The following is a 12,142-nucleotide window of genomic DNA, read 5'->3' on the forward strand; positions in this document are numbered from 1 at the left end:
CTACACCATATGGACTGGAACCCAAAATTTGTGCCGAAAAGAAATAGAAATACAATTATTGAAGAAGAGAAGCGCAATAAAGACCTGAATGAAAGTATTTTACGTGACAAAAGAATAAAATATGAAGTTTGCACTTTGAATCGTTCTGAACTTTATTCCTCTTTACTTAATGAAAATAACAAACATAATGAGGGTCAAATGGTTGAAATTAGTAACGATGATAAAGAATCAGAGTACATGAAATGGAGGACAAGAGAACTCAAAAGGCTAAAACGTGAATATTTAGATCACTTAATCTCCGAAAAAAATAACAATTAACATTACATGATAAAAGGTTAACATTAAATTATTTCAGATTAATGTAACGACCAAATTAGTGGATTAAACAATTGAAGAATTTAGAAACCATTTTTATTTAATTAATATGTGTAAAATTCTGGTTCTATGACAAAAAAAAGTTTTTAGGGTGCTATTTTCAATTTTTGCATATATTTCTCAGTAATTATATATTTTGTTTGCTCATAATTTATTTTAAATCTATGATAATTTATAAAAAGGAACACAAAATCTACACTTTTTAGTATATTAATTGACATTTATTTGAATTAAAAAATCTATAAAATGGATTTATTTAACTTTAATAAAGTAGTTATTTTAAAAATTTCATACATTTTCGTTTAAAACGCTCTGATACATTGATTCATGGGATTTATTTTTAACGCTAAGGTATTATTTTGAAACAAGTTTTAACTATGTATGAAAACAAATAATCAGTCTATATAAGGTCATTTTAAGATTTATTTTTTAAAGTTTGAGATAATTTTCTTTCTCTGTTTACGATAAATTTAAATAATGATTTATGTTAGTAATAATACAAGGAATGTATTAAACTGGTCTCAATGATTTTCCTTTACTGAGCTTTTGGATTTGTATTTATGATAATTCAAACTAACTGAAAATTGTCTCTTTGAATATGACATATAGACGCTTAAATTATAAACTCAAGGAGGTATTATGTTATTTTTAAGCTAATGTAGATTTTCGTTCTAGAAACACATTTTGAATAGATTATTTCAACTTTTAAATCTATTAAGTGGTTATTACGTCACAGAAATACTAATTAGGTGACTATATATCGGTTTTATTAACAATTCTTTCAAATAAAGAAATAATTAGTAAATAATTATCAATATCTATCTTTTTTAAATCATGTTTTAGATTCTGCAAGTAGAAGGTAGAAGATTTAAGTGCTATATATATATATATATATATTGTTATGCCTACAAAATTTAAACTGAAATTATTGAAACCAAATACAAAAATAGAAAAGAAATAAAATTTAATTAAGAAACAGTTCTACACACTCCGTACGTTTCTCCAGAAATAACATATCATCTAAAGATATATTTTCTTATTATATTAAAAATAAAGTTCAATGTGTCTAAAATATACATATTTCTAACATCCAGAGGTAAGTTATTAATTCAGTAATATTAGCCATTAAGAATATTGTTATTCTAAATAGAAGTACAGTAATGCAAACGTATAGTTTAATTTCTTGAAATAAATAAATTCACAAATTTTTGTGGCGGGAATCATTATCTGTTATCTAAAAAATGTGGGAATTAGCACTTACTATAATAAAGCTCAACGTAAGAGCTTTGACTTCCGGAGTCATTCACAAAGTTTTTTTGTAACTATTTGTTCAAATATCACCCTTAGTGTTCGCAAGTCATATATTATTTTACGACAGCTTTGTGTATATACTACTGCTTTTGCTTTCCGGAAAAGAACACAACACATTAAATTTTTCACAATGAAAAACAGCTCATCAGATGTTTCTTCTAAATCTAATGCAAAAGTTAATATTATAACCATAAACAAGTGTTGTAATAAAGTTAAGTGTCTATGTGTTTCTTTTCTTTGGAAAGGAGTTAATGTCAACTTGGGTTCATCAGATGAAGGAATGTACGGTGAAACAAGAGAAAAGAGTTTGAGAACTATTTTCAAGATAATGTCAAAATATGGTTTAGATGAGAATTCAATATTTTGTGACATTGGTTCAGGTAGGGGAGCACCAAGCATTGTTGCATCCTTTCAGAATCAAATATTTTCCAGTATTGGGATCGAACTAGATGAGAACCCATATTACTTATCACTTTCAAATGTTATGCACACTTTAGAAAATTATGAAAATTTGTTAAAGACGGAAATTTCGAAGGTTATAATCGAAAATAATAGAAAAGAGGCTCGATACAAACAGGACTTAATCTATCCTAAAAATCGTATTGGTTTCATCAGAGGCGATGCTACGGTGTTGAATTCATTCGAACCTGTAACACACATCTATTCATTTGATGCAGCAATGCCTATTTGGATGGTAAAAAAGTTTGTAGATTTATTTAACGCTAGCAAGACTACATATTGCTATTTATCTTATCGAAAGGATCTTGTTGAGGTACTCAATCTTGATGGTACGAGAATCCATGGAATATCTACTCAAATGATGGGTTCTGGAGAAGGCCGTATGTGTTGGCTATATCTAAAAAAAAACTGGGAAGAAATTAGAAAATTTAGTATTGATCACATTTCAGAGACCTTCAATGTTAAAATGATTAATTCAGAACCAAAGAATCTTCGGCTTTCAAAAACCAATTCTCTTTATAAAATTGTAGAGATCACTATGCTTAGTATAACAACCCAAAAATCAATTATTTCCAATTCTTTAGATGAGTGGTTCAATAATAGAAAGTCCAGGAGAGAATGCATTTCTGAGAGAAAAGCAATGAACCAATGGCATAAAGAACTTAAGCAATCATTCCTCAGCGGGAAGTTATCCAAGGAAAAGGAAAGTTCAACTCAACTAACTCTCGAAGACATGGGAATCTCAATAGACTCAAAAATTCGTTCCCCGAATTCAAACAGCAGAAAACATAAAGGTAACGAAGAAAACAATTGCTCTAAAAACTTAAAGTTAAATAATAGAAGGAAACCACTTAAAAATGAAAAACTTGATATTAATAAAAATAATAGTGATAATTCCAATTATGGAGAGACGATCTCAAGTACACTAAATAAAACTATTACAAGAACGATAGATGTGACTGATCGAAGCAATCCTAATAAAAAGATACATAATACTAAACAGTAAGGTATAAAAGCTAATTGAACACGATTAATTTAAGGTTGATTATTTCATTAATATAATTCCTTCAATCACAATAAAAACTGAAGGTGGATACCAATTTTTTGTTAATTATTGTTAGAATGGACAATCTTCCACAAGAATCTTATAAATATTTATCTTTTTTTTTCTAAATTTATCATAGCTAATTGAATTAATACTTCAGATCAGCCCTTATTTCTCATGTCTATAATTACGCCTTCTTTTTCGAACTCAAGTTGTGAATTGATATAGTGTAAACATAATAGTTGATTGCATATTAAAAGGTAAAATAGAATTTGACGGAATTAAGTCCTAAGTTTTCTTTAATGTAATTATTTTATAACCTCCCATCAACGCCTGATTCCTTTCAAAAAAGACAGTATTTAAACAATTTATCTGGGCTACAGGATAAACCTTCACGTATTAGGTTCTGAAGTTCGTTTTACAATTGCATTTTTCACTAGTTTCTACTTTATGGCACAGACAAAAGGAGACGGTATATTATACTTTAGAAGGTATATTAACATTAAGAGATTGAACTATATTGACGGTATTTTTCTTCCATAGTGATTAACTGACGAACATCCAACTATTAAATTAAATCTATTTAAAATGTTAGTTAACAAAACATATTGAATATTTATGCTTTTTTTAAAATAATCAATTTCATTAGTACCTTTTTCATATAAATCAAGTTATAAGGTGGTAAGTTTGTGATAGTCTCATTGTAATATCAATAGTTGTTAAATTGTTAACTGAAAAAAGTGAATACTCAACAAACTAGTTTTTTAGTAATGGTCTCATTTCTACTGAAGGAAATTGTTTACTTGTTAACAAATTTTTTTTTATTATTTGTAACACCGAATAAATAAAAAGCGCAATGTATGCAATACCAGTGAAAATCAGTGCAATAGAATCCATGATGCGACATCCAGATGGTAATTCCAATATCAATACATTCGAAAAGTATAAGCTACCCATAATGAGACTGATTACACCAGTAGAACCACTAAATAGTGCAACTATACAAAAAAAAGTATAAATGTTCATATTGGCTCCTATACTTTTATTTCATATAAACCAGAAAAAAAAATACGGGCCAAGATCAGAGTTCTGGTTTCAGAACAAAAAAATTATATCTTTCTCTTAAAAATAAACTTAATAAGAATTAATCAAATTAATTACACTCCCTATTAAACAATTTGAAGAATAGTTGTACCTGAATTTATAAGTTTTACTGTTATTCGCAATTACTTGTATTTAAATACATCTCTTCACAAATGTAGTAGGAAGAAGATACGAGAGGTTAAAGCCAGATCAAAATTCTAATTTAAATTTTCAATAGTGATTACATTAGTTAATATATTATATAATTAATCTGAAAATAAAACAAGCAAGGCAACGTTGAAATTATACATGCCAACACTGTTATTCTCCCCAAATCACACAATGGCGGCTAGTGGACTTGCGGTAAAGTGTAGATTGAAAGATGAAAAAAGAAAAAATATTTACAGATTAAATAACAAACATTTTTAAGAAGCATATTTATATATAACGCGTCTAATATAAGTGTATTTATTGAATTATATCTATATACACATATAAATACAAATATCTGTTTATATAAGTATGTATTTCACATTTTATTTTTGTTTTAACACATGTTATCGATGCCAGAGCCTCAAAGGCAACGTCTTAATATAAAGAGATAATAATACTGGGATAGTGTTTTCTATTCATAAAAAGGTATTAAATACATAATTATAGTGTGAGTGTAGCTTTATCTAACATTTTTAATACAAAAATATTTTTCTCACAAGTTTTTTTTCTTTGTTTGCAAACTCACAATTTAGACATTACCGCATTTTAGTAATTGCTCCCGTCTCAATTCATATAACTGTGGAGAATAGTAATAAGAGGATAAATACTCCATTTGAGGATTTTTGATTCATTTGCGAGATTTTATTTGTAAGATGCTTTTTCCTAGAGTTCTGTGGGCTCAGACAAAGAAAAATTTGTTTGTGACTGTTGATCTTCCAGATCTGAAAGAATACAAAATTGAATTAGAGGAAGAATTCTTGAAGTTCTATGCTAAGATTGATACAAACGAATACGAGTTTAGATTAGACTTCTTAAAACCGATTAACAAGGAGGAAAGTAAGTATCAACTTACGAGATCTCTCCATTTTATATTAGTGAAGAAGGAAGAGGAGCGCTGGAGTTCAATTGTTAAGGATATCTCTAAGACAAAAAGTTGGCTCAAATGTGACTGGGATAAATGGGTAGATACAGATGAGGAGGATAATGTATCTAATAAATTTGACATGTTTGGTGGAATGGACGGAATGAGTGGGTTTGACTTCAGCCAACTTGGTGGTATGAATGGAATGGGTGGTATGGATGATATGAACTTTGATGAAGACGGATTAGGTGAATTCGAGGATGAAGAGTTGAAGGCTGACTCTGAAGATGAACAGGCAAATAATAAATAATATTATCAATTTGTTATCGTTAGAAATATTATTTACTAACGTTAGCACTAGAATTATTTAACTAATTGTTTCCATTTACTTGTCTATTGTCTTTTTATGTACACTGTTCTGACAAATTGTCAATATTTAGACAAAAGTTAATATTCTAATCTGAATTCAAATTATTGGAGTTATTTATACTCTCAACTCTATGTTCATAATTTTCTCGAATAGTAGTGGCTAAATGCTTTACTGTTTAATTATATTAGTACTCTATACAACTGTCCAAATTTACCTCAAACCTTGGTATGGAACGTATGCTTATGCCGAGTTATCAATTTTAAAAACAAAGTTAAAACATAGTCAACATTCAAATTTTTTACAAGAGGAAAAATAAAACGAGTTTCAATCCATAAAACTTTTTAATTTCACTTACACTGATTATAGTGAAAATAATAAAGAATCCAATTATTTCTGCAAATTATAATCATAATTTTATTATTAAACAATAAATTATAAAAACAATATCTTTTTTAAGATATGTCGTTTCTTCGTTTAAAATTGTATGAAGTATTTTTAACAGATAACAAGTTATCTTATACTCTAGCGTAGAAAGACATAGATTAAAGAGATAATTTTAACTTAAACTACAGATTTCAGTCTTTCTATAGAATTGGATCTGAAAGTATATCTTTGGAACTAGAAATACGATTATATAGTAGCACTAATTTCTTTGTACGAGCCTTTCCAATTTTGCGGCTGTTTAGACCTTTTGAACACAAAAATGAAATATTTGATAATTTACTAAAATTGTCCGAATCATCAAACTTTGTTTTAAAACCTGATTTACTCGGTTCTAGTTTATCGTTTGAATTAAAACTGTGTTTTTCTATATAATTAATTAGTTCACTTGGTGTTCTATAAACATTTTCTATTGCCCTTGCTGAGTCCTCAGATAATCCGGGTATTTGAAGCAGTTGTGATATCCATAAACTATCACTTGAAAAAGAAGAAATTCTAGGTTTATATTTTGAAGACATAGATTTTTTCTGAACATCGCTTATAGCTGAGATTATATGATTTAGGTATTGGCTTGCTTCAAGTTCGTTTTTGGTTTCAATACTGTCAATTGAGTTGTTAATTAGCAATGATATAATACACTTATCAAGAGAAGATTGATCAATGAAATTTTTTTTTGATATTTCTTGACTTTTTCTATCATCAATAATACTCGGAAATTTAATATTTTCAAGGAAAAAAAGTGATTCTTGTGATAAAAAATCTCTTGTACCTATCCATATAACGATACACCTAGTACAATCTATTAAATAGTACTTTTGAATTTCGTGAAAAAGTATATCAATGACTTTGTGCCCAAAATTTGTATCTACTTGAATATTGCTATTTATTACTTTATCGTAAATTTCAAAAGTTACAAATAAGATAACTATGTACTTTATTCTTTCTGATTCTCGTTCAATTTCATGTTGAGTTTTGTTAATCTCTCTTATTCTGCTTATATGTGGTTTGTAATTAAACTTTGGAGATATAATACAGAATGGGATAACTGCTTCAGAAGTACTATTCTCCAGATTTATTAAGGGATTTGATCCACCACTTGAAAATTCGACCTCTTTCTGTCTCAGATCATTGCTATGAGTAATGTTTGAGTCTTTAAATAACCTTATAATATGTTCCCAAAGACTTTGGTTTTGTAAGTTACTAGAAAACTTTATATATAAATTACTAGTTTCAAATTTCATTTGGATTAAATCGTAGTGTGAGCGCAAAATTAGTAAAAAAAATCTAAGAATTAATTTTAATACAACTAAAAAAATTATTATTATTATTATTAAATAACTAGTTAGATAAAACAGATCTTATTGTTTCAAAGACTCTTTCATCTATGCTAATAAGGCTAGTTTCCAAGAATTGTAGATCAAATGATGTTAGTGTTTCGAAACTAAAGTTTTTCACTTCCCCACGAACATTTACATCCAACAAGTCATTGTCATTTGCATTTATTTTATCTCTAAGTATATTAAATTGTCAATCTTCTTTAATTTATAAATTAGAAAACTTACATATTCCTTTCGAGTTCCTCTCTGATATACTTAAAGTTCTTAGAAGAACTTAAATCAGATTTGTTACAGAGAATAATAAACTTATATTCTGGGAAACCAGACGCTTTTCTTCCTCTAATTTCTGAACTACCTTTTAAAATATTAAAGATGGTAAAGTATATTATTTCTGCGGCTTCCTTAAAAGAAGATCTATTACTACTGTCAAGAACAAATATCACTGAGTTGGAACAATTTATGTATTTCATTATATAGTTGTTGATTATCCTTCTGTTTCCAGGAATATCAACTAAATAATGTTGATCATTCACCTTCATTTTTGCAGGAATAACTGAAGTCGTAGTATCACAGAATCTACCATATTTTAGCTTTCATAATGTTAATTTATGTAAAACTTTAAAATATAACTAAAATTACCTGATAAAGTAGCGTGGTCTTTCCAGACCCGGAAGGTCCTATTAAAAGCGAATATTTGAGTTTATTTTTTGAAGCCTCGAGATGTACTGAAAGGTACATACAAGTATATTTAAGAGCACTTATTCCAAAATTTAATAACCCTAATGAATGAAAAAGAGATACTCCCAGAACGAGAGTGTTTAAATAAAAGAACAATAACAAAAACATTTTAAACTAAATATATTCTCATTCCCGAAAAGAAAAAAATTTAGGCAGACCGCTTGTTAATCTTTTAAAAAAATTTTAAAACTGTTGACAAAAAAAATGTATATTAACACCCAATAATAAATTTTCAAGTGTTTGGAATAGACACGTTGAGTGTGTGAAAAATGGGTTTTATAGCGTGCAATAGTTAAAAATAAATTTAATATTATAATTTTCTTCTGTTTAATAAAACGTTTATTTATCAGTTTAAAATAAGATGTTATTTTTTGTAATTTTTAAATTCAAGATTTTTTTGTTTCTCATTATTAATAATGGGGCATATACAAACAAAGTTGATCTTGATAAAATAATAACTTCCAAAGATAGCGGAAGAAATTTTAAAACAGCAGAGAGTGATTCAAATCTAACTTTAAATAATTCACATTCGTTCTTATTGAAAGTAAACAAAAGTATTAATAAAGATGATTCACCTGTTTATATTAATCAATTAACTTACAATGAGTTTTTTGTTGACTTTAACGGAGACATATTTAATGGTTCCAGTAGTTTTGACGCAACTATTAAAAAGTCAAATTCTACTATTCACAATGATATTTCAAATAAGACCAAAGAAGATGAAAATACCTCCTTTAAAAATGAAACTTATGTAGAAAATCAAGAAAATAATGATTTTTTTTTTGAAACAGATTCAGACTCTAAAAATGTTGAAACAAATCATACAACTTATCCCAATATTGGGAGTTCCAACTTAGAAGAGGGTGCTAATATTGTAAGTGTTAGCTTTTCAACAATTTATTATGATCTTTTATCAGATCCTGATTTAAAAGATAATGTTGAATATACAATATTTAATACTTCGGACAAAGAAAAGAGAAAATTGATCGAAAGTCAACTAAAAAAAAGTGATGTTACAAACATTGTTTTGAATATAAACGATATTTCATCATATGGGTTTATTTCTTGGATTAGACCTGTTACTAGAAACTCTTTAGAATTGATATTTCAATCTTCATCTGGAATTCTTGAAAATACAAATATAAAATTTTTCAAAAGTTTATTTCCAAGGAGAAATTTTACGAATGATGAATTGGATATAATTATTTTAAGTGAATCGAGTCAGGAAGTTAGGCCCTATGGTTATAGAGGAAGTCCAATAATTTTAACTCAATATATAGAAAATATTTTTCTAAATATAGATGAAGAGGATGAAAGTGATATTATTGCATTGATGGAAACGATAGATGTATTGAATCAAACAAAACTTATTGATAACAATGAAACAAATAATAATGGGTTTAACAGCAAAATTGAAGAGAATGCAACTTTTAAAAACTCTGAGACAGATATTGAATCGAACCATAAATATTGGATAAATAGTTTTCTTTTGCATGATGATCCTGATTTATTGTCAATTAATTGTGATTTTTACACCGAATGGTCAAGTTGGAGCAGTTGCACAAATGAATGTGGTTGGGGAATTCAAACTAGGGGAAGAAGAATAGATGCTAATAAAGCCTTTAAAAAATCTTATGTTTCAATGGAAGAACATTCAAAGGAACTAGATAGGTGTAAAGTTCAGATACAAACACAAGGATGTAGTTCCAAGTCTGGATGTTGTGAATATACTAGACCTAAAGAAGATTCATGGGGAAATTGTTCGGCGACTTATGGAAGGGTTGGATTTGAGGAACAGTTAGTCCAGCTAGTTTCAGACAGAAAGGGTAATGTAAGTGATAAAGCATGTGCCAAAGAAAAAACAATAAAAAGAAAGTGTTTAAAAATAATCGAGGACGATAACTTCTGCAGTACAACAGAATGGTCAGAGTGGTCAGCATGCGAAAATGGGGATGGTAATTACGTTCAAAGAAGAGAAAGGAAATTAACTTCAAACAATTGTACAAAAGATCATATAACTCTTAATGAAGACAGAATTTGTGATTATCTACCAACAATATCTAATTCTCCAACTCAAAATGAAGAATCAAACGATTCAGATTACATATCTGAAAATTTAGAGTACTTGAACTACGAAGATAAATTTCACAGAATTGAAGAGTGCTTATTTGTGATTTCAGAAACGAAATACAAGGAGTCTATCGGGTCTTGTGAATGCCCAGAGGGAATGAAAATATGCAGTGCCAATACAGTTGAAAACTTAAAATCCTCTTGGGAACATCATGCTAATCAAATTTGTTCAGAAATGCAAACGGGATTCAACTCATCTAAGGGAAAATTATTACAAGCCATTGGTAATCGAACATTTAATTGTGAATCAAAAGTTTGGGAAAAATACAATGAAAAAAAAAGCGATTCCGATTGCATCAATACTTTTGTATTGTGTAAACTTGAAAATAACTGCATAGTCTCTTCTTGGTCAGGATGGTCCGGATGTAGTTCACCATGTAAATATCACTCTTCTAATAGTTTTGATAACATCTCAAGTTTTAGGATGAGAGCCAGAACTGTTGTTAGTGGTTCTTGTAGCGAACATTTACTAATGGAAAAAGAAGAGTGTTCTAATTTGGTAGAATGCCCCCAAACAAGTGTTTTACTCCATATTTCAAAGAAACCGAAGGAAATTATAAGTGAAATCTTTAAAGAAGAAAATAAGGAAGCTCTTAAAGTAGCTTTAAATTTTGTTAAGGAGTATGACAATATTGAGTACTCAATATCTTCAGTTGCTAAGGCTTTATTTAATGAAGTAAAAAATATAATAATAAATAACACTGTATATTTGTTAAATGTTGATTTAAATGAAAAAGTTATTGGTGCAGATGGTAAATATCACAAAGGCAATTTTATTGATTCTTTATTGTCTAATTTTGATTTAATCGACAAAGACCTCGTTTCTAATATTGTTTCAGAAATATTTATTAATGGGAAGGTAAGTGATGAACTGTATAACAACTTAACCCTTAAAGATAAGTCAATTATAGGAGATGGTTATCCGGAAACCGCAGAATTTATAAGCAAATTATTTTCTTCACTAAAAAATTATACAGAAAACCACGATTATTCAAGTATGATAAAAGAGTCATTTAATAAAAGCAATATTCCGACTGAAATGAATAGCTCAAATTCAGAGTTAATTGTAAATAATAACTCTACTGGAACTAACTTGGAAGATTCGCATGATGAAATACTAATTTCAAATGGTGATTTATATTCAGAATTCAATAAAAACAACCAAAAAGGCATAAAAGATAAATTTTTTGACAAAATAAATGATATTTTCGGATATCTTTCTTCAAAATATAGATCCGACTTGAATAAAACGTCAAATGAAAGTAATTCAATAGAACCCAATGTAATTGAGGAAGAGAGTAAAAGTGTAGATTTAGATCTTTATAAAATATTGAATGGTACTGTGTTAATTAATTTAATAGAACATTCAATAATTTCACATTCAAATTGTAAGCCAATGGAAGTAGCTAGAGATGAATTAGAACAAACTGAATCAAAAACAAATTGCAAATGTCCAACTGGTTATATATTATGTAGTTCTATTGACTATCTATTCGGGAATAAGACAATAAATATTAGTCAAGATCCTGTAAATATAGGTAGCAATTTGGGGGTGTTCTCAGATAACTTTGTGCTAAATAAAGGTGATCTATACCAAGCAATTTACGAATCAGATAAAGAAAGTTATTGTTTAACTCAACATGCAATTGTTATGTGCAGTTCTAAAAGTGAACTCATAAAATCATTTGAAAATCATGACATTTTTAATTTGTATTCTGAAAACTTTCATTTAAAAGGTGAATTATCGGGAGAGGAATGAACAAAATCTCTCCAAAAAA

At 28.2% G+C, this 12,142-nt stretch overlaps 6 protein-coding genes across 6 annotated transcripts; 4 read left to right on the plus strand and 2 right to left on the minus strand.

Annotated features, from left to right (window-relative positions):
• Positions 1–9: 9 nt before the first annotated feature.
• FG386_000440 (uncharacterized protein) lies at positions 10–318 on the plus strand (the record flags this gene model as incomplete). Its single annotated transcript, XM_067339790.1, has 1 exon — positions 10–318. One exon carries the CDS (start codon positions 10–12, stop codon positions 316–318), a length of 309 nt encoding a protein of 102 aa, XP_067196486.1.
• A 1,498-nt stretch (positions 319–1,816) lies between these two features.
• On the plus strand, positions 1,817–3,151 carry FG386_000442 (uncharacterized protein; the record flags this gene model as incomplete). Its single annotated transcript, XM_067339792.1, has 1 exon — positions 1,817–3,151. One exon carries the CDS (start codon positions 1,817–1,819, stop codon positions 3,149–3,151), a length of 1,335 nt encoding a protein of 444 aa, XP_067196488.1.
• Positions 3,152–5,139: 1,988 nt separating this feature from the next.
• FG386_000443 (p23 co-chaperone) lies at positions 5,140–5,658 on the plus strand (the record flags this gene model as incomplete). Its single annotated transcript, XM_067339793.1, has 1 exon — positions 5,140–5,658. One exon carries the CDS (start codon positions 5,140–5,142, stop codon positions 5,656–5,658), a length of 519 nt encoding a protein of 172 aa, XP_067196489.1.
• Positions 5,659–6,302: 644 nt separating this feature from the next.
• FG386_000444 (uncharacterized protein) lies at positions 6,303–7,400 on the minus strand (the record flags this gene model as incomplete). The annotated part of the gene is made up of 1 exon (XM_067339794.1): positions 6,303–7,400. The coding sequence occupies one exon, from the start codon at positions 7,398–7,400 to the stop codon at positions 6,303–6,305; it is 1,098 nt and encodes a 365-aa protein (XP_067196490.1).
• A 97-nt stretch (positions 7,401–7,497) lies between these two features.
• FG386_000445 (uncharacterized protein) lies at positions 7,498–8,342 on the minus strand (the record flags this gene model as incomplete). Its single annotated transcript, XM_067339795.1, has 3 exons — positions 7,498–7,669; positions 7,722–8,086; positions 8,136–8,342. 3 exons carry the CDS (start codon positions 8,340–8,342, stop codon positions 7,498–7,500), a joined length of 744 nt encoding a protein of 247 aa, XP_067196491.1.
• A 253-nt stretch (positions 8,343–8,595) lies between these two features.
• FG386_000446 (uncharacterized protein) lies at positions 8,596–12,123 on the plus strand (the record flags this gene model as incomplete). Its single annotated transcript, XM_067339796.1, has 1 exon — positions 8,596–12,123. One exon carries the CDS (start codon positions 8,596–8,598, stop codon positions 12,121–12,123), a length of 3,528 nt encoding a protein of 1,175 aa, XP_067196492.1.
• Positions 12,124–12,142: the final 19 nt, after the last annotated feature.

This window comes from Cryptosporidium ryanae (assembly GCF_009792415.1).
Source record: "Cryptosporidium ryanae isolate 45019 chromosome Unknown contig_13, whole genome shotgun sequence".
NCBI classification, from domain to species: Eukaryota; Apicomplexa; class Conoidasida; order Eucoccidiorida; family Cryptosporidiidae; genus Cryptosporidium; species Cryptosporidium ryanae.